General features: G+C 38.3%; 1 protein-coding gene across 1 annotated transcript; it reads right to left on the reverse strand.

Moving 5' to 3' along the window:
- Nucleotides 1-604: 604 nt before the first annotated feature.
- On the reverse strand, nt 605-21518 carry LOC132402382 (potassium channel subfamily K member 2-like). The gene is made up of 4 exons (XM_059985239.1): nt 21492-21518; nt 17123-17309; nt 11502-11644; nt 605-928 (listed from the first exon to the last, which is right to left on the reverse strand). Exons 1-4 carry the CDS (start codon nt 21516-21518, stop codon nt 605-607), a joined length of 681 nt encoding a protein of 226 aa, XP_059841222.1.
- Nucleotides 21519-21887: the final 369 nt, after the last annotated feature.

A 21887-nucleotide genomic window follows, 5' to 3' on the forward strand; every position in this document is an offset into this window, starting at 1 on the left:
AATATTGTGAAATAATACATTTTCTAATTTACCATTTCTTCACAAAACCCATGCTAAATCCACTTCAAAATAAATTCTGAAGACACAGGACTTCATCATGGATTTTTCAGTAAACATCTATCATACTTTGCCAAAATGTGCCTTGTAACTAATTTGCAATGTGCTCATTTGAAAGGGTGATTGTGAATTTAATCCGATTTATCAAAGGCTCTTATTAAAACTCTTGTAATTGCAGTGTATCTAAGCTTAGGTTATGAGTGTAGTTTTGATGTTGAAGTTCAGCTTCAACACAGAAATCTGCAAATAACTCTTCTGCAATCTACTGTGAGTAGAAAATTAACAATTATTCAAACAAGTTGTACAGACATGCAAAAGACATGAATGTCAAGGTCTGCATCTGCCAAAAGTTAAGGCACTGATTAGAATATTTGTAGATACAAAGCAATTTACCGATCTAAACTGAAATCAGGTCAAATATAAATTGAAGAGAATGAACTTCAAACTACATTCTTTTACAGCACCATTAACTTTCAACCTTCTGATTTCAATAAAGATTTTATCTGAGAGCAATCATCTTTTGACCTATTAATTTGCTAATTATTGTTCATGTTTGTTGTTTGATGTCTTCAATAACTGAGATGTCTTCACTGGCAAACTGAGAACTTAACCCATTGAGATAAAGACCACCATTCTTTGATAACGTGGGCAAGGTATCTTTTCCATCAGGTAGATTGGCAGATAATGTTCTCTTGCTCGGAGTTAATTCTTGCATTTGTTGTCCACCCAGCTCTGAGGACAGCTTCCTTTTGATGGATGCAGCTCTTTGAAACTTGTCATAAATTTCCACACTCAGTCTTCTGCGTGTCTCCTTCAAGTCTGCTGTGACATTGGCTGTCCATTCAGCAGCATGAGCTCTCATCTCCCCAACCTACAATTAAAATGAATATATGTTGCCATAGCAATGTTTTTATTACAATATATGCAGAAATTCATTTTTGTCTGAAAATAGGCACTAAAAGGTTTCATGCACATGTTTGAATCAGCGCCAATAGTTCACATAGGTACTCTGGTAAAGGGACTGGGGGCTAATGAAGTGGAAAACATTTTCTCTGATGATTACACTTTATTATTAGTTCTTTCATGAGTTCCAGACACCAGCTGAAACTTAACTGCTCATGTTTAAAGGGAAAAATGTCCAATGAATTCAACCAATGCAACAAAATATTATACTGTTTGTTGAATATTATTACAGCGATAAGGAGATCTGCACAGAACAGTCATTCTGTAAGACATTCATGGAGAAAGATCCTCATGTCTGCAAAGCAATTCCATATATGCACATACATCACAAAACATCCACCAGCACTCTTTTCTCACTCTTATAGCAGTAGGTGATATAAAGGCTCTTTCTGGACAATTCCCTTCTTGCAAGCTTAATAAGCAGAATTATACGTTGAAGACATCAATTATAGCCTTCTCATAATCCTGTAACTGCTCGACCACATGAAGAGGATACTGGAGCAGAATGGTCAGCTCTGGATACAGTAATTCAGCCGGACATGCATCTGTCCAGTAATTTGGGTACAAGCAGAATGCCTCATGATAAATAAGTTCTCGAAACTTCCTCAGGTCCATGAGAACGGAGTGTCAGTTGTCACTCACCACCCACTAGAAATGATAATCCTCCATACTGAGAGAGATCCAAGGAGAGTGAAACACTTCAGCTACATTCTATCGCTTCCTGTGTATTTGAGAATGCAACAATTCTTGGGCATAAACTGTGTGATGCTTACTACATAAAGAGAAGATATGTTCCCATTTCATTGAGAACAACATTACTGTGATGTTATCTATGCAGCTGTAAGGTGCAAGCTCTGATACATGTACAGCAGCCACCACAATGACCCAGGGGTTAAACTGTTGGAATGACAATTACCTTTACCTCTTTAGGCATAATCTGGATGTTGGGAACTTTTTTCTTCAAGAGATAGAACATCAGAAATACTCAGTTTTAGAATTTATTACTTTTTTGACAGGTTAAGACCAGAGGGATCTCCTGTAGTCTCTGGGAGATTAAGGTCAGAACAGTATTCCCCAAAATCCATGGATAGGTGAAGGAAGAATGCTGGTCAGTCCTCTTAGGGACAGGTTAAGGCAGGAATGACACTTAATGAACATACCCTCCTGGCCAATAGCATTCGCCCCAATCCCTGCTTCTCCATTAAATTTCTGGTTGCTCTGCTGAGAACACAGAGGTCCAGCAGGTTTATGATGAATGTACCTCTATTTTGGGAAAATAAAGGCACAAAGTACTGAGTTAAATTGTACCACAGAGGCAAAATTCAAAAGGGCAAAGCATGCAGGACAGAGGAGTTATATTTAATGTGTGTAGCATTCAGAATAAGGTGGATGAACTCATGGCACAACTAAAGATTGGTCAGTATGATGTTATGGGCATCAGTGGCTTGTGGCTGAAAGAAAGCCATAGTTGGGAGCTTAACATCAAAGGATATACCTTGTATCAAAAGGACAGGCAGGAAGGCATAGGCAGAGGTGTGGGTCTGTTGGTAGAGATGGAATTACATTTTTAGAAAGAGGTGACATAGCGTCAGAGAATGTTGAATTTTTGTGGGTGGAGCTAAGAAATTGCAAGGGTAAAAAAAATTACAGGAATCATATATAGGCCTCCAAATAATAGCCAAGATATAAGGTTAAGATTGCAAAGAGAACTGGAAAAGGCATGTATAAGGAAAATGTGACAATTGGAATGGGGGACTTCAATATGCAAGGGGATTGGGAAATTTGGTGTTGGATCTCAAGAGAAGGAATTTGGTGAATGAATGCCTACAAGATGGCTTTTTAGAGCAACTTGTGCTTGAGCCTACTCAGGGAAAGGCTATCTTAGATTGAGTGTTGTGTAATAACCCAGATTTTATTAGGGAGCTCAAGGTAAAGGGACCCTTAGGAGGCAGTGATCTTAATATGATTGAATTCATACTGCAGTATGAAAGGGAGAAGCACAAGTCAGATGTATCAGTACCACAATGGAATTAAGGGAAATAGAGAGGCGTGAGAGAGGAGCTTGCCCAGTTGGACTGAAGGAGGATACTGGCAAGGGTGATGGCAGGGCAGAGATGGCTGATGTTTCGGGGAATTGTTCACTAGGATAGATATGTACCACAGAAGAAGTTCTCAAATGGCAGGGGTAAGCAACCGTGGCTGACAAAGGAAGTTAAGGACCACATAAAAACCAAGGAAAGGGCACATGAAGTAGCAAAAATGAATGGGAAATTGGATGATTGGGAAGCTTTTAAAATCCCAAAAAAAAGGCAAGTAATAATTTATAAGAAAGGAAAAGATGAAATATGAGTGCAATCTAGCCAATAATATAAAGCAGGATACCAAAAGTTTTTTTCAGTTATATAAGGAGTAAAAGGGAGGTGAGAGTTGATATTGGACCACTGGAAAATGATGCTGGTGAGTTAGTAATAGGGCACAAAGAAAAGGCAGATTGACTTAATGGGTATTTTGCATCTGTCTTCACTGTGGAAGACACTAAGAGAATGCTGGTGTCAGGGAGCAAGATTGAGTACCATTGCTATTTCAAAGGAAAAGGTGCAAGGCAAACTCAAAGGTCTTAAGGTGGATATGTCACCTGGGCCAGATAGAATACTTCCCAGAGTACTGAGAGAGTTTGCTGAGGAGATAACAGATGCATTGGTCATGATCTTTCAAGAATCACTTGATTCTGGCATGATCCTGGAGGACCAGAAAATTGCATATGTCACTCCACACTTTACGAAGGGAGGAAGGTAAAAGAAAGAAAATTATAAGCCAGTTAGTCTAATCTCAGTGGTTAAGAAAGTGGTTGAGTCTATTATTACAGATGAAGTTTCGAGGTACTTGGAGATTAATGGTAAAATAAGTCAAAGTCAGCATGTTTTCTGTAAAGGGAAACCTTGCCTGACAAACCTGATAAGACTTCTTCAAGAAAGTAATAAGCAGTGTGCACAAAGGACAGGCAGTGGATGTCATTTTCTTGGATTTTCAGAAGGCGTTCGATAACGGTGCCACACACAAGGTGTTTAAGAAGATAAAATCCAATGATATTACAGGAAAGATACTGGCATGGATATTGGAATGGCTGACAGGCAGGAGACAGCGAGTGAGAATAAAAGGGACCTTCTCTGGTTGGCTATCAGTGACTAATGGTGCTCCTCAAGGGACACTATTGGGACCACTGCTTTTCACATTGTTTGGCAATGATCTAGATAATGGAAATGATGGCTTTGTGGCAAAGTTGTAGATGAAGCGAAGGAAGTTTGAAGGGTAGATACTGCTGCTGAGGAAACGGTATGACTGCAGCAGGACTAAGACCGGGCAAAAAAGTGGCAGAAGGAATATAATGTTGGGAAATGTATGATAATGCATTTTGGTAAAAGGAACAATAGTGCAGACTATTATCTAAATGGGGAGAAGGCTCAAACATCAGAAGTGCAGTGGGACTTAGCAGTCCTCATGCAGGACTCCCGGAATGTTAATTTACAGGTTATGTGGTGAAGAAGGCATTTATTTTAAGGGGAATAGAATATAAAAGCAAGGAGATAATGCTGAGCCTTTATAAGACACTAGTCAGGCCAGTCCTGAACTATCATTAACAATTCTGGTCTCCATATCTCAGAAAGGATGTGTTGTCATTGAAGAAAGTCCAGAGGAGATTCAGGATGATTCCAGGAATGAAGGGTTTAACATATGAGGAGCATCTGGCAGCTTTGGGCCTGTACTCATTGGAATTTAGAAGTATGCATGGGGAGCTCATTGAATCCTACCAAGTGTTGAAAGGACTAGAGAGGGTGGTTGTGGGGGTATGTTTCCTATAGTGGAGGTATTCAGAACTAGAGGGCACAGACTCAAAATTGAGGGGTGACTCTTCAGTACAGAGGTAAGGAGGAATTTTTTATTTTTTTTACAGCCAGAGAGTAGTAAATCTATGGATTGTTCTGCAAGGCAGAAGTTGATAGTTTTCTGATCAGTCAGGACATCCAAGGAGAGAAGGCAGGTGTATGGGGTTGAGTGGGATCCAGGATCAGATGTGATGGAAAGGCAGAGCAGATTCGATGGGCTGAATGGCCTAATTCTGCTCCTATGTCTTATGGTTCTTACAGTCTTAAGTAAGCTCCAGAGAGATTGAAGCTTCTAGATTCAAAGTGAATGAATCCAATGAACTCTGTAGTACAGGGGGTTATCCCTGTTGTTCAAAAGAGATTTTCACTGTATACCCAACACTGTTCATATGTAAATCAGTTGTGTGTTACGCAGTGGATGACAGCACCACTGTGTGCTTTTGGTGTACAGTACGTGCACAAAATGCACAGAACTATAAAGCTAAATCCCTCAATACGGGAAGGATGTAATATAAATTACCAACCATATTTCATTCTCAACTTTACATTACAGTTCAACTAAGGTTCTATTGCAATACATTTAATATATGAAGGTGGATGTTATAAAAAATATTTCAATATAAAATAGCACTTATCTTTACCATAAGTGATTACTGAGTCTGACCTATGTCATATAACAGGAATAAAATGTCTATGATAAATTCAAATAAATATGAAGTAAAAGTTAGGAAATGGGAAAATTAAGACCTTGCCCTGGCCTCATAGAATCATGGGGTATGGGATGTTTGTGGGGGAAGGGCACTGCCACATTCTGCACAGTGATTTTAATGATTTGATGGTAAAGTACCCTAAATAACCGACTATTAATTGTAAAATTAATTTGACAGTCTGACCAAAAAATTCAAGGAGCTACTATCGAAAATTTTGTTTATGCTCTTTGAATTTTGTGTTCCTGTGCTCTAATTTATTCACCATTTTTATTGCTCAATATATAGTATAAGCAAGAATTTTGCATTAATATTTTAGCATCATACTTTGCCAAAGCATTTCTTTACTTCAGTCCAAAAATTCTAAAATATAATTCAAATTAATTGCTATGTAATGACTAAAGCTAATAGTTTCCGAAGTCTCTAAATATTTGATGCTCCTCTGATACTGAGTGGAAATAAATTAATGTGTTCTTATTCTTCCTCAGAACTGATGGGCAAATCAACAAAATCTCGTAACCTGCTGCAGCATGGAAACACAGAAATAGTACATGAGTGAATATGAAGTGTACAGCTTATCATAATAAAACAAAGGGCAAAGATAGTAAAGCACCATAGACAATTACTTAGTAGAGTAAGCTGCCAGATTGATTGAAGACCATTTTTATTTGTCACGTTGCATTTTATATGGTGTATACCAAAAAAAGTAACATTGAAATGCATTGCACTTGAGGAATAGTTGCAATTAAAATAAAAACGGCTACACTTGTTTGAATCATAAGTGGCAATTTGTGGAAACACCAGAAAGATGCTGAAGGAAGATTATGCTGCTTTAACAGAGCTAATTAAAGTCGAGAGGTAATTTTTAACCTGGAGTGCATTTGACACTGGTTCGCAGATGGGACCAGAGTCAAATGCATTCAGTGGCTTAACATTTTCTGGTACACTGTTTAAGGGGAAACTGAGCGGAAAGAGATTCTGAAACAACCATTGGTCATAATATTTATAACGAGCACTAGACTTCTGCCAAGATTCAGGGAAGTGTAGAGGAGGAACGGTGAAATTTACTGTGAGGCCACAGACAGAGTTACTTTGGAATTATCCCTGAAAACTAAATCATTGGGATAGAAAGTGTCCAGCAATCAGAAAGCAAACGTGATTGGAAATTGATGACAGACTAGAGAGAGAAGGGTATCGAGCAAGGTATATAGAGGATGAGATTTTCCTTCAGGATTTCATGAAGATTTTTTCTCTTCCTGGTCCATAGGATATTCTGAAAGAAGCATTTATATTCTGAAATCTGTAGCTTATCTACCACTCCTGAAATTCTTAACCAATAGGAAATTAATTCTAGCAAATGCAGTTTTTATTGTACTTGCACTGTAAAATTGAGATTGAGTTAAGCACTCCGTACCTTTACAGTGAAATATATCAATATTCCCAGTATCTAACACCTTTAAAAATGGGGTTCAACATGTATTCTGCATATCTAATTTTTTAACCTCTTGTCCTTCTTAGCTTGTTGTGAGCTAGTATCAAGGTTAATGATTCTCCTATAGCATAATGGAAAAAAGCATGCAGCTTTTTGTAATTCAAAATTTCATGCCACCTAACATCAACAGCATTTAAAAGTAGCTGATCATACTTAATTATAAAGTACGTATGCAGAAAGAGGCCTGTTATCCATCACTGGCTTTGGAACAGGAATCCATATTGTTCCATTTTATCGTTCATTTTAGAAGCCCCATACCTTTTCTATTGATTTAACCTACTTTTGCTACACTTCAAATGTAGTATCTTCCAGATGCTATTCACCCACATATCATTAAAGATATTGTGTTGCTATAGGGCTAATATGTCTGTCAGCTGTTACTGAAAGTCCTCCTCTCAACAGGAATAAAGGGAGATAAGACTTTCAGAAGAAGCAGAACATATTTTTACCCCCTCCTTCTCAATTCCCCATCCCCCTTTCCCTCTCTCACCTTATCTCCTTGCCTGCCCATCGCCTCCGTCTGGTGCTCTTGCCCCTTTTTCTTTCTTCCATGGCCTTCTATCCTCTCCTATTAGATTCTCCTTTCTCTAGCCCTGTATCTCTTTCACCAATCAGTGTCCCAGCCCTTTACTTCACCCCTCCCTGCCTCCTAGTTTTACCTATCACCTTGTGTTTCTTCCTCCCCTTCCTTCTAGCTCTGACTCCTCATCCAATCCTGCTGAAGGGCCTCAGCCCGAAACATCGACTGTACTCTTCTCCATAGATGCTGCCTAGCCTGCTGAGTCCCTCCAACATTTTGTGTGTGTTGCTTGGATTTCCAGCATCTGCAGATTTTCTCTTGTTTGTGAATATATTCTTCTGTTGTGATCTAATGACAAATGTCCCTCCAAAATTCCAGCTTTAGCTCAGATTCTAGAAACTACTACTACAAAACAGTCCAAAATAATTGATGAAGAGCAAATATTTCAAGTTGGCAATGGGATCTACTACTTAAGTTGAGACTGGTTTGATAATGCAAGATTAAAGGAAAAATACATTTCTTACTGTTACTGCTCTCCTTGTAAAGTCATTTTTAAATATCAAAGCAATTATACAGGAAATGCCAAGATTTAAATATTATATATAAATAGGGCAGGAAAATGACAGAATAACTGCATGTGAACTTCTGGTGGAATTATTTGCTGACCGGGCATTCTTTTTTCTTCTCCAGTCTTTTTTATATTACTAAAAAGAACAATGAAATGACATCTACGATCTGACTTTTGCAACATTGTTAACATAGCAATAAGAGTAACTAAAATGCCAGCTAAACTACTGCTTTTTACTTGCAATGGTAATCTGCATCCTACTTTCCATCTTTGACATAAATTTCATCCCAATATTGTATTGCTTATTGATCTCTGCACACAATTATATGCTACATTATTAATGGAAAGCCACAATATTGATCAAAAATGATGTTTTTGATCATTGGGGATGGGAACCAAAGTACCAGGGCAGCTCATAGAATGGTTGTGGGGAAAGCTGATGTTAACCCTACATACAAAGACAGGAATCAAAATGTTGAGCATGGTAGGTCTAAGGTTCTGAGTTGTGTCTGTTTCAATGCAATGAGTCTTGTAGGTCAAGGAGATGAGCCTACAGAGAACATATCAGCATGTGGAATTATGAAATAGCAGCGATTAGCAAGATTGGTTACAGGAGGGACAGGAGTGGCAGTTCGATGACCTGGGAATCTGTTGGCTTTAGACTTGATGAGAAGGGTAGGTATTAAAGGGGGAGATGTGGCATTACTGGTGAAGGAAAATGTCACTGTAGTGCTCAGACAAAACAGATTGAAGAGCTCATCTACAGAGGTTATATGGGTGGAAATGATGAAGAAAAGGATAACTGCGTTAGTGGTATTATACTATAGACCACCCAATAGGCAGTAGGATTTAGAGGATTAAATCTGTAAGGAGATAGCAAACAGTACAAGAAAATTTACTGTGCTGATGGTAGGAGATTTTTTTTTTTCCACATGTTGACTGGGACTGCCATACTGTAAAAGGACTGGATAGAGTAATGATTTGTGTAATAGTGTGGAAAAATAGATCAGCACATGCAGATGATACCAGAATTGGGGGCATAGTGGACAGCGAGGAAGGCTATCCAAGCTTGCAAGAGGAACTGGACCAGCTGGAAAAATTGTCTGAAGATGGCAGACAAATATAAGGTGTGCACTTTGGGAGGGAGGGCAAACCAAAGTAGAACTTACTCTCAGTGCAGTAAGGCATTGTGAGGTGCAGTTGAACAAAGAGATATGAGACAGATCCATAATTCCTTGAAAGTGACATTACAGGTAGACAGGGTCATAAAGAAAGATTTTGGCACACTGGCCTTCATCAGTCAAAGTGTTGAGTACCGAGAGCCCAGAGAGCCTATTCCATGCAGTATCTCAATAAATAATCAGAATAGTGCGTACAGGAGTTGCGATGTTATTTTGAAGTTGTATAACACATTGGCGAGGCTAAATTGGAGTACTGCGTGTAGTTCTGATCACCTATCTACAGGAAAGATATTAATAAGATAGAAAGAGTACGGAGGAAGCTTACAAGGATGTTGTCAAGACTTGAAAACCAGAGTTAAGGGAGAAAGAATGAATAAATTAGGACTTTATTTCCTGGAGCTTAGGAGAATGAGTGCAAATTTGATGATGGTATATAAAATTATGAAGGCTATAGATAAGGTAAATGCAAGTAGGATTTTTCCACTAAGGTTGGGTGAGACTAGGTTAAGAGTGAAAGGTGAAGTACTAAAGGAGAACCTGAGGGGGAACATCTTCACTCAGAGAGTGGTGTAGAATAAGCTGGTTGTGGAGGTAGTGGATGCAGATTTGATTTCAAGTATTTAAGTGAAGGTTGGATAAGTGCATTGGTGGAAGGAGTAGAAAGGGCTATGGTTGAGGTGCGTATCAATGGGACAAGGTAGGAAAAAACAGTTCAACGTGGAATAGATGGGCTGAAGTCCTATTTCTGGGCTGTAGTGCTCTATGATTCTGACTCTAAGAAGATGCATCTGGATTGTTGGCTGATTCCTGTTCCTGAAAAGCAACAGTAAGTGTTGAGATTAATCTCAATTCCATCTATAAATGACAGGATTTAATGTTTTCTCCTGAACTTATCTTGTCTCAATTGTTTAGCCTTTTGCTTCTGAATTGTGCTTTTCAAACACAATTCTTGAAAGCAGGTGGCCATTTCACAGCAGTATTGCATAGTTGAAGCATATATGTTTCCAGGAAAATATCACACCATCTACAGGTATTTCTAAATTCTTCCAATTTAGAAGAAAATATAAGTAAGTTATGAGCATCTACAGAAGAACACAATTATTCCTTTTATCATTATTACCCAGTGTCTGGCTATTTATTATATTTGCTAAATGTGAATATTCTTTTATAAAATTAGACTGTGATTTTCATCAAAAATAAAAATATTCCATTCCACTTTTTCTCTACTCAGAGAGCAGGACTGTTGAAGTTTTCTCTCACATCCCACTGGTGTGCTGGTTGTTTATCTGCCTACACAATTTCTTAAGTTTATATAGAAGTGGCAAGGGAATTAAAAGTGTAAAGACAATGGGTTGCCGAGCTTCAGGGAAACAGAAGAAATGGAATAGAACTGATGGAACTTGCATGGACCTGTTTGTGGGAATGGTTGTAACATGTGCATGCTGCTCAATAACCACAAATTCCAACATAACAGTACGATGGAAATCGGTATTATAAATTAATTACATTCTAATAAAGTGAAATTATTTCTTATGAGCAAGTAATTGGATTTTTTTTCTGTTTAAGTAAATGGTGGGAAATGCTGCACACAACAGAAAATTCCACATCCACACCATTTTTCTGACGTATAATGAGATGCAACTCCATCTTTATTGGACATCTTGATGTCAAGCTGTTTCTTTACCTGGACTCACCCACAAACATAAACTGTTGACAAACAACCTCTTTGCATTACTTCTTATATTCACTATGCTTCTCTTGTGATAAATGAATAATTTAAGAAGAATGTAAAATTAATGTGATAGATTTTATTACACCCACAATAGCAAAACTCAGTGTAGAAACACAATTTGGAATTGTAAAACTGACACCATACAGTATGACACAATAACAATATTTCAACTACAGAAATATTAATGTAAAGTATATTTTAGTATTTTACTGATGCTGCAAGTGGGATTTAAAAGAAGCTTAAAGTCATATGTGACAAGATAATTGAATGGATGTGAATGAAATAACATTGCTTTTAAATCAGTGTCATAGTTTGCCATTGGAATTGAAGTTTTTATTTCAGTCTTAATAATAATGTTGCATTAGAAGTATAGGTGAGATAATTCTGAACAACCCACCTCTTCCTGTGTTTTTCTTGATATAACATGAAGCCAATCTCCAATCATACTGAGAACAGCAGCAAAATAGGCAAGTCCTACCAGGATCCAAAACCACACAGCAGGTTTGTACCAGTCTAGGTATTCTTTATCCGGGCTCTCTCCTAAACATTATTAAAGGAATAATTAATATTATCAAAAGAATAATCAAATTCAAATAGGTTAAAGTTTACAAATTTTGTAAGAAAATAATAGAGCAGGAATCATTATCAGAGATGCACTTTGCACAACTAATAAGAGACTAACTATTGGCTTTTATTAGGGCTATCTGACACTTCAGTGGTTGGTATAGGGAAAATTGCAGCATTACAGTGGCCTCAAAACATTTATAGTAATGGTTGTTAAGAGTACTGAGATTATATATTTGGCAAGTATAAATTTGAAGAACTAATCTGATGCTAATTGGCAGAAAATTGAATGTCTATCTGAGAGAGATCATTAGAAGTATCACATTGCTAATTTTTAATCTGCCTTTCATAGTACTTCAGTTGAATGTGGATTTCATTTACAGCTCTCAGCCACATGCTTAGAAGAAACTATAGAAGTGTTATATCAAATTGTAAATGAAGAATTTTTGTTAAGGATAGAAATACTACTTGAAAGAAATATGAAGGTGTATGATGGGCAGTGATGACTTTTTTTTAATAGTTAGGGTAAATAAGAGCACAAAGGATGCATTTTATTTAAAGATATGGGATAAAATTTGGTTACCACTTGACATCAGGTTCAACTAAGTTGAATGAAGGAAGCAAATAAAATTTTAAAACCAGACTGCTCTCTCTTTCTAATCAGACATCCAGTTAAAGAGATCTACCCTGTGGAACATGAAGGGAGCATAATGGTATTAAGTACCACAGCTCTGACTTCCCAAAACAAAGGCCAAGGGGCTGAGGATATTGCAGAGAAAAGACTAAGTAAGGTCTCAGTGTATTTCAGAAGGGTGTGCACATGCATCTCTAATATTATAGACAATAGACAGTAGGTGCAGGAGTAGGCTATTCGGCCCTTCTAGCCAGCACTGCCATTCACTGTGATCATGGCTGATCATACACAATCAGTACCCTGTTCCTGCCCTCTCCCTATATCCCTTGACCCCGCTATCTATAAGAGCTCTATCTAACTCTCTCTTGAATGCATCCAGAGACTTGGCCTCCACTGCATTCTGGGGCAGAGCATTCCACATATCCACCACTCTCTGGGTGAAAAGGTTTTTCCGCATCTCTGTTCTAAATGGCCTACCCCTTATTCTTAAGCTGTGGCCTCTAGTTCTGGACTCACCCACCAGCGGGAACATGCTTCCTGCCTCCAGCGTGTCCAATCCCTTAATAATCTTATATGTTTCAATCAGATCCCCTCTCGTCCTTCTAAATTCCAGTGTATACAAGCCCAGTTGCTCCAATCTTTCAACATATGACAGTCCCGCCATTCCGGGAATTAATCTTGTGAACCTACGCTGCACTCCCTCAATAGCAAGAATGTCCTTCCTCAAATTTGGATACTAAAACTGCACACAATACTCCAGGTGGGGTCTCACCAGGGCCCTGTACAGCTGCAGAAGGACCTCTTTACTCCTATACTCAATTCCTCTTGTTATAAAGGCCAACATGCCATTAGCTTTCTTCACTGCCTGCTCTACCTGCATGCTTGCTTTCATTGACTGATGTACAAGAACACCTAGATCTCATTGTACTTCCCCTTTTCCTAATTTGACTCCATTTAGATAGTAATCTGCCTTCCTGTTCTTCCCACCAAAGTGGATAACCTCACATTTATCCACATTAAACTGCATCTGCCATACATTTGCCCACTCACCAAACCTGTCCAAGTCACCCTGCATTCTCATAACATCCTCCTGACATTTCACACTGCCACCCAGCTTTGTGTCATTGGCAATTTGCTAATGTTACTTTTAATCCCTTCATCTAAATCATTAATGTATATTGTAAACAGCTGCAGTCCCAGCACCGAACCTTGCGGTACACCACTGGTCACAGCCTGCCATTCCGAAAGGGACCCATTAATCGCTACTCTTTGTTTCCTGTCAGCCAGCCAATTTTCAATCCATGTCAGTACTCTGCCCCCATTACCATGTGCACTAATTTTGGCCACTAATCTCCTATGTGGGACTTTATCAAAAGCTTTCTGGAAGTCCAGGTACACTACATCTACTGGCTCTCCCTTATGGGCAAACAAAATACTGGAGGAACCCGACAGGACAGGCAGCATCTATGGAGGGAAACAAGCAGTCAATGTTTCTCATGTTTCCAACTGAGACACTTCATACACCCCTTCCTGGAAGTTTTCATATTTTATTGTTTTACAACATTGAATCACAATGTATTTAATTTGGGTTTTTTGACACTAATGAACAGAAAAAGACTCTTTCTTCTCAAAGTAAAAACAGATCTGTACAAAGTGATCTAAATTGACTACAAATATAAAACTTAAAATAATTGATTGCATAAATATTCACCCCCTTTAATATGGCATACCAAATATCAGTGGTGCAGCTGATTCGTTTTAGAAGTCACACAATTAGTTAAATGGAGATCACCTGTGTGCAATCAAGGTGTTTCAATTCATTGTCGTAAAAATACACCTGTATTTGAAAGGTCCAACTGCTGGTGAGTCGGTACCCTGGCAAAACTACACCAGGAGATGATTGTTGGATAAGTGCAATGCTACAGAGAAATATCAGGAAAACCCAATTCAATCTTCAGAGCCTGTTGACTATTTTAGATAAAAGTTACATGAGCTTAAACTAAGTGGGCAGGGAGATAGGAATCAGAGTATTAGGGCTAAATTGGGTGCAGTTGGTATTCAAGTTAATGTAGTGTGTAGTAAGACTGTGAGGAAGGACAGGCAGACGATAAAGCAAAATTGCAGTTGGGGATGAGATGAATGTAACATAGGTTAAAATTGAATAGGGTGGTGAATACAGGACTGTAAGTGTTATATCTAAATGCACAGATATACGAATATGGTGGATGATCTTGCAGCACAGTTGGAGATTGGCAAATATGACATTGTTGGCATTGCTGAATCATGGCTGAAAGAAGATCATGGATAGGAAGATTACTGCCCAAGGACACACCTTGTACCAAAGGACAAGCAGATAGGCAGAGGGATAAGGTGGATCTGTTGGTAAAAAGTGAAATCAAATAAAAAAAAGAGGGGACATGGGATCGGAAGATGCAGAATCCTTGTGGGAAGTGATAAGTAACTGCAAGGTTTGAAAGATCCTGATTGGAGTTGTATAGAGGCCCCAAAACAATAGCTAGTATGTGGAATATAAACTTCAACATGAAATAGTAAAGGTGTGTAATAAGGACAATGTTACGAACGAAGCCAGAGGGTGGTGAATCTATAGAGTGCTCTGTCATGTACTGTGATGGAGGGCAAGTCCATGGGTATATTTAAGGTGAAAGTTCATAGTTTCCTGATTTGTCAAAGCATCAAAGGATATGGCAAGAACAGACAGACAGACATACTTTATTGATCCCGAGGGAAATTGGGTTTCGTTACAGCCACAACAACCAAGAATAGTGAAGAAATATAGCAAAATAAAACCATAAATAATTAAACAATAATAAGTTAATCATGCCAAGTGGAAATAAGTCCGGGACCAGCCTATTGGCTCAGGGTGTCTGACAATCCGAGGGAGGAGTTGGAAAGTTTGATGGCCACAGGCAGGAGTGACTTCCTATGATGCTCAGTGTTGCATCTCGGTGGAATGAGTCTCTGGCTGAATGTACTCCTGTGCCTAACCGGTACATTATGGAGTGGATGGGAGTCATTGTCCAAGATGGCATGCAACTTGGACAGCATCCTCTTTTCAGACACCACTGTCAGAGAGTCCAGTTCCACCCCCACAACATCACTGGCATTACAAATGAGCTTGTTGATTCTGTTGGTGTCTGCTACCCTCAGCCTGCTGCCCCAGCACACAACAGCAAACATGATAGCACTGGCCACCACAGCCTCGTAGAACATCCTCAGCATCGTCCGGCAGATGATAAAGGACCTCAGTCTCCTCAGGAAATAGAGACGGCTCTGACCCTTCTTGTAGACAGCCTCAGTGTTCTTTGACCAGTCCAGTTTATTGTCCATTTGTATCCCCAGGTATTTGTAATTCTCCACTATGTCCACACTGACCCCTTGGATGGAAACAGGGCTCACCGGTGCCTTAGCCCTCCTCAGGTCCACCACCAGCTCCTTAGTCTTTTTCACACTAAGCTGCAGATGATTCTGCTTGCACCAAGAAGGCAAGTTTATGGAGTTGATGAAATAGCTTGGGAGACTCGATAGGCTGCATGACCCTAATTCTGTTCCTATGTCTTACGGATTTCATGAGGAATCCAATGAAGGAGCAAATTAACAGCACTTGAAAGCTGTAAACAGAAGTAATGGGTCCACTGTATCCCCATGCATGGAAATATCAAATTTGTTGGCACAAATGCAGGGATTACTAGCCATTCCATAGAAAAATATCTCCAAAAAAGAAAACACTTCCAAATTGCTTAAATTATAAAACACCAGGGTTAATATTTTTTACATAAAAAAATTAAACAGAATGCTATTTTAATTTTATTATCTTTGCTTTTTTTCCATAAAATGCTTGTAAATTCATTCTAGGCTAGCTCCAGAGAATAGCCTCTGCTGGAACATATATTAAGTTGATGGAAATTGATGATTTAAATTTTGTAGCCATTGACTGAGGAAGTCAGTGCTTAGGTGACCCTAAAGAAAGATCCCCATGATGATCTGACAACATCTATGAAATAGATTTTCCTTTACTGAAGGACATTGATTCTGGGGAATCCTTGGTGTCTGGAAATAGTGATTCCATCAGCTAATGGAGCTGCCATTCATATTGAAATGTTCTTGCCTCAAACCAGAAAGCAAAAAAACCAACTTTTAGTAAATATTTGAACAATGAAGATTAGAGCATACTTGCAGGTTTAAAATGGACACACAAATCCAAAAACACATAAAAGCCCTCATATTTTGAAATATTACCTAAATTACATACATGAAGATAATTTTGGTGGTTGGGTAGCTGAAGAGGTTGTTAAGCAGTAATTACGATGTGAAATCCTATTGAAAGTTATCTGCATCTGGTATAATAAAATGGCAGATGTTAAGAGGACTTTCCATCAAAAACTAGAAATATCTGCTAACTTCTCACAATTCAATGATATCTGGAGAAGGCTTCAAAATACTGTTTATTATGGAGGTGGTTGTGGTATTTTCACATTTCCATCTTTTATTGTATGCATCAACTTCAAAAAGTTAGTGACATTTTCACAGTGGAATGACTGAACAAAGCAAGACTGTGTTTTTCCAATGAAATGGAGAGGAAAAAAATGAAATAATTGTAACATTAATTTCAAAATACATGGCGAGAAGTTCATTGAGAATGAAATGGCATATGAAAAAATGGTATGTAAAATTTCCTTGTTTCTTTAAAAAATTCTAGAATTATGACAATTACATGCCTTACAAATATCACATCATGTTTTGGGACAGGTGACCTTCCCTTGTCCCTTTTAGCACATCCAGTGATTGGAAATATTTCTTACCTGCTACGTAATCACCAAATCCAATCGTTGTCAAAGTGATCACTGCAAAATAGATAGACTCCAAAGCTGTCCAGCCTTCTATGTGTTTAAATATCATAGCAGGGATAGCCACAAATAATAGACATCCAAACAGTATGAACAAGAAAGTGGAGATTACACGGATTTTTGTTTGACTGATCTTCCACTTCTGCAAAAGAAAGAAAAAATTTCTAAAATACTTAATATTTTCCCACCTCCTTGATCCTTCCTCAACATTGATATTCCAATACTGTCGAATAACAGATGATATTCCTAACAATTAAAATGGCATCATAAAGTTCAAATTCAGGTTTATTGTCATTCAAGCACACACATGAAAACAGCTAAATGAAATGCTTCTCAGGGACCAATGTGCAAAACTCAGTAGATATAGTACATACAGCATGTAATATAATATTAACAGGGAAACTTAACATATTCAGTAGATGTATAATTTGATATAAAGTGCATTTATGAGATATAGTTAAATATACAACTGTATTACTGCTACTGACACTATTATATATAATGTATACTTGGTGGTAGCAGGGTGTTCAGAAGTCTCCCAGCTTGGGAGAAGCTGCTGTTACCCAGCCTAACTGTCCTCCTTCTTATAATGTGGTATCTTCTGTCTAATGGTAGTAGGTGAATGAGTTTGTGAGACAGTTGCCAGGAGTCCTCGACAATGCTGAGGGCTCTCTGAACACAGCTTTTCAGGTGTATGTTCTGGAATGGAAGGGTGAAATCAGCAGAGGAGAGAGATGCCAGCAGTCCGTACAATCTGTTGCAGTGTCTTGTGGTCAGCCGCCTTGCAATTCCCATACCCGACAGTGATAGAGCTTGTCAGGACACCCTCTGGTGTTCTGGTAGAATGGGGTTAGATTGGGACTGGGGAGCCTTGCTCGTCTCAATCTCCTCAGGAAGTGGAGGTACTGCTGTGCTTTCTTGACTAAAGAGGTGGGAATAAGATCAGCGTGAATTTGGTGGACCAAAGGACCTATTTCTGTGCTGCACAATTACATGACTCTATGACTAAATCCATTAACTTTAATGCAAAACATACCTATTACATCAACAATATGAGAGAATACAGGATCCTCCGTTGCAGCAGTCACACAATGATAAGTGAATAACACATAGGGAAAATGCAAATTCACTTTTGCAAAGGTAGGAAGTTTGCCCATTCACTTTCATTTTGTATAAGGATCTGCTGGATGAGCAGTTAACTTCAGCTTGGATTTAATGTATTTGAAAAGAAAATATTGAAATTTCACAGCTATTATAACTGTTTTACTAACAACAGACAAGTTAAGGAAGTATTCTCTCAATACAGTATTGCATTTTTTTATAGAGTGCAATCAAATGTAGAAGTTGTAATAAATATGAGTTAAGACCGCAAAATTGTGTGAAAATGAACAAGATAAGAACAAAAAGGCAAGTCTGCTAGGTCAGAAAGCAGAAGTATTGTATCAGGACTGTTAGCTTCTGACAATAATCACAGAATGTTGATAGCACAGAAAGATATATTTTAGTCCATTGAATCTTTGCAGGCAGTATGTAAGAACAATCTATCTAGTCCCAACTCCTTTATGGCCCTCCAATTTTTTCCTTTTAAGAATTCATTTGATTTTCTTTGTTGAATAGCACAATGGAATCTGGCTCACTTGTTCCTGCAGTTCATTCCCTGATGGTCAAAGGTTATTTCTTCATATCTTTTCTGGTTCTTTTTCAAATTACCTTCATTCCAAGTCCTCTGGTTCTTGACCCTTTCACCAATGAGAATGAATTTTCCTTGCACTGCTTTGACATTCAAATTACCACTATTACATTTGCTTTAAACCTGTGTTCAACAAAACTGGGTTTATCCATGAAAATAGTATCCCTCATTGCCAGAATCAACCCAGAAACTCCCCAATGCAACTTCTCCAAGGTCTTCACAACTTTTCATATTGTGATGCCCAGAACTGAACACAAAAATGCAGTGGTGGCTAAACTATGCTGTGAATGTTGAGCATGACTTCCTTGCGTTGAGGTGTGTGCTTCTGTTTATTCGGTCTATGATCCCCATGCATACACAGATCTATTTTTTCTCTGTGCTCTTTGTTAGGATTGTGCCTTCTACTTTATTTTCTCTCTCTCTAATCTCCTTACTGAAATGTAACACTTCACATTTCACATGTCACCTGTCATTTCATGAGAACAGAAGACAAAAGAAGTAAGAGGAGAATTAAGCCATTTGGACCATTGTGACTACTCCACTGTTCAATAAGATAATGACTGAATTTGTACTCTAGCACTGTTTTTGCTAGATACATTCTCAAAGATTCAAGAGAGTTGTCAAAAAATATTTCTGTTTGATGAAGTAATGCTGACTCTGCCCAATTTATTTTTTATTTTGAAAATGCTCTATTACCACATCTTAGAAACAGATTCCTGCAATTCCCCAACTACGAATGTTAGGCTAATTGGTATATATTTCCTCAGTTTCTCTCTCCCTGCTTGAATAAATAGTTGGATTTATTTGGAACATTCTGATGTAAGGGAACCTTACTAGAATCTATGGAACAAGAGAAAATCTGCAGACGCTGGAAATCCAAGCAACACACACAATGCAGGAGGAACTCAGCAGGACTGGCAACATCTATGGAAGAGAGTAAACAATGGATGTTTCAGGCTGATACTCTTTTTCAGGACTCTGCTCAAATGCTGCTAACTATTGCTCGAATGTTGAGTCCTGATGGAAGGATTTCCTCCAGTGTTTTGTGTGTGTTGCTAGAATCTATGAAATTTTATATTGGAGCACGAGAACCAGGAACTGGCGCAGACCAATCAGTCTCCTGAATCTGCTTCATCATTCATCAAGAAAATAGCCAATCCAATTTGGTCTCAATTTCACTCTCTCAACATACCCCGCGATCCCATTATAGTTTAAATATTTGTCAGCCATTGTTTTGAATATGCTGATGCCACCCCAACGACTTTTTAGAGTATAGAATTTTGAAGATTTATGACCCACTGAGAAAAGTTCCTCCTCATCTCCATCGCATTATCCCATCATTTCTGCCCCTAATTCTGACACTATACTCATGTTCTCTCCAGTAGAAGAACCATTCTCACAACATTCATTTTATTAATCACTTCTACAATTTTATATGTATAAATTAGATTGCCACCATTCCACTGTACTCCCATGGGCATAGTCCTAACCTGCTCAACCTTTCTACATACACCACCTGCTTAATTGCAGAAATTCACCAAGTGATTTGACCTTGAATACAAGTCCATTGTTCCTTAAATAGAGACCAAAGTGCATTCCAGGTATGACCCCACCAATATCCCCTAAGTTGCATCAAGCTTCCCTACTTATATACCTTTATGCATGACCAAGTAATACAGTACCAAATTATTATTTTCATTTTCTGTAAGAACAGATTCTTCAGCTCACAATGCTGTGCTGACTTTTAAACCTACTTCAAGATCAATCTAACCCTTTTCTCCCAGATAATCCTCCATTTTCCTTTCATTTGTGTTAAGTGTCCATATTGAATCTACCTCTAGCACCACCCCTGGCAGCACATTCCACTTGTTAGGTCCAAGTTTTACCTCACTTTACAACATCACATTCCACCTAATGCCCTTAACCTAATAACTGAGCACACAAAGGACAATTCTGCATTTATACTGGGTTATTTCTTTTGGGATCCTATATCATTAAGTGTGTGATTATAACACTTAATTAAGATTCAAGTAATCTGAAGCATGTTTGTTGGCCATTTTGCATTATTTTTTGTGTCTTTTTAAACTTTTTTGCTTCCAGATATGTAAGGCTTTGCGGTGCTTTTTCAGAGTTTGATTGTGACTAGAGGAACAAAGGGAGGATTCATAGAATAGAATAAGGAGCCAGAAGAAGAGGAAAGAGGAGAGGGTGAAGACACTTAGTTGCATCTGTGGATCTTCAGAAACAATTTCCTGAACTTAACCTCAGAAATGACCTCAGTACATGTGATGCCTACTGTCCACAAAATATAGTCAACACCCTCTGCAACCATTATGAAGTCTTAATTCACTGCAAGAAGTGTGGTACCCATGGCTCTCAAAAACACTGTAGCTTTTGCCTGCTGCTGTTATAATGTAGGTGCATATCCAGTATCATGGAATGAATCAGAATAATTTAACTAAACTTCTCTTGCTCATTCACCCTCAAGCCACCAAAAGAAAAGCTCGCTCCAAGATCTTTGCTCATGGCACAACTCATGGCTCAGCTTAGATGTCCAATCATTTTTTTTTAAAAGAAACAGCTGTCCTAAAATCAGATTTGTGTTTCCATAAGTATCATTATAGAGCTCATTACCTGTATTCTCAATTCTTCCATATTCATTTTGGCTTATAGCAACATTTGCACAATATTCTGCACACTATGCAATCTAGATGTGAAAAAGGAATAAGAATTCCATTATAACAATTCTAACAATTTTGGAGAACCAAACTTATTGATCAGTAAGGTTACCTACCAATCGTTCTCACTCCTGATCTGCTGGGTATTTCAAGTATTCCCTTTTACAGTTTCAGATTCTCAGCAGCTGCGGCACTTTGCATGTTACATTTTCAACATGCTTTGCTTTTTTTTTCTTTCTCTCTCTCTCTCCATTCCTCTCTGTTACTGGGCAACTCCAAAAGCATTGGGCCTGAACAAGCTTGCTCTCCACCCTTCTTTCTGTTCTCTTGATCTCTGCCCCTCCATGCAACT

The sequence above is a fragment of the Hypanus sabinus genome, chromosome 12, assembly GCF_030144855.1.
Source record: "Hypanus sabinus isolate sHypSab1 chromosome 12, sHypSab1.hap1, whole genome shotgun sequence".
NCBI lineage: Eukaryota > Metazoa > Chordata > Chondrichthyes > Myliobatiformes > Dasyatidae > Hypanus > Hypanus sabinus.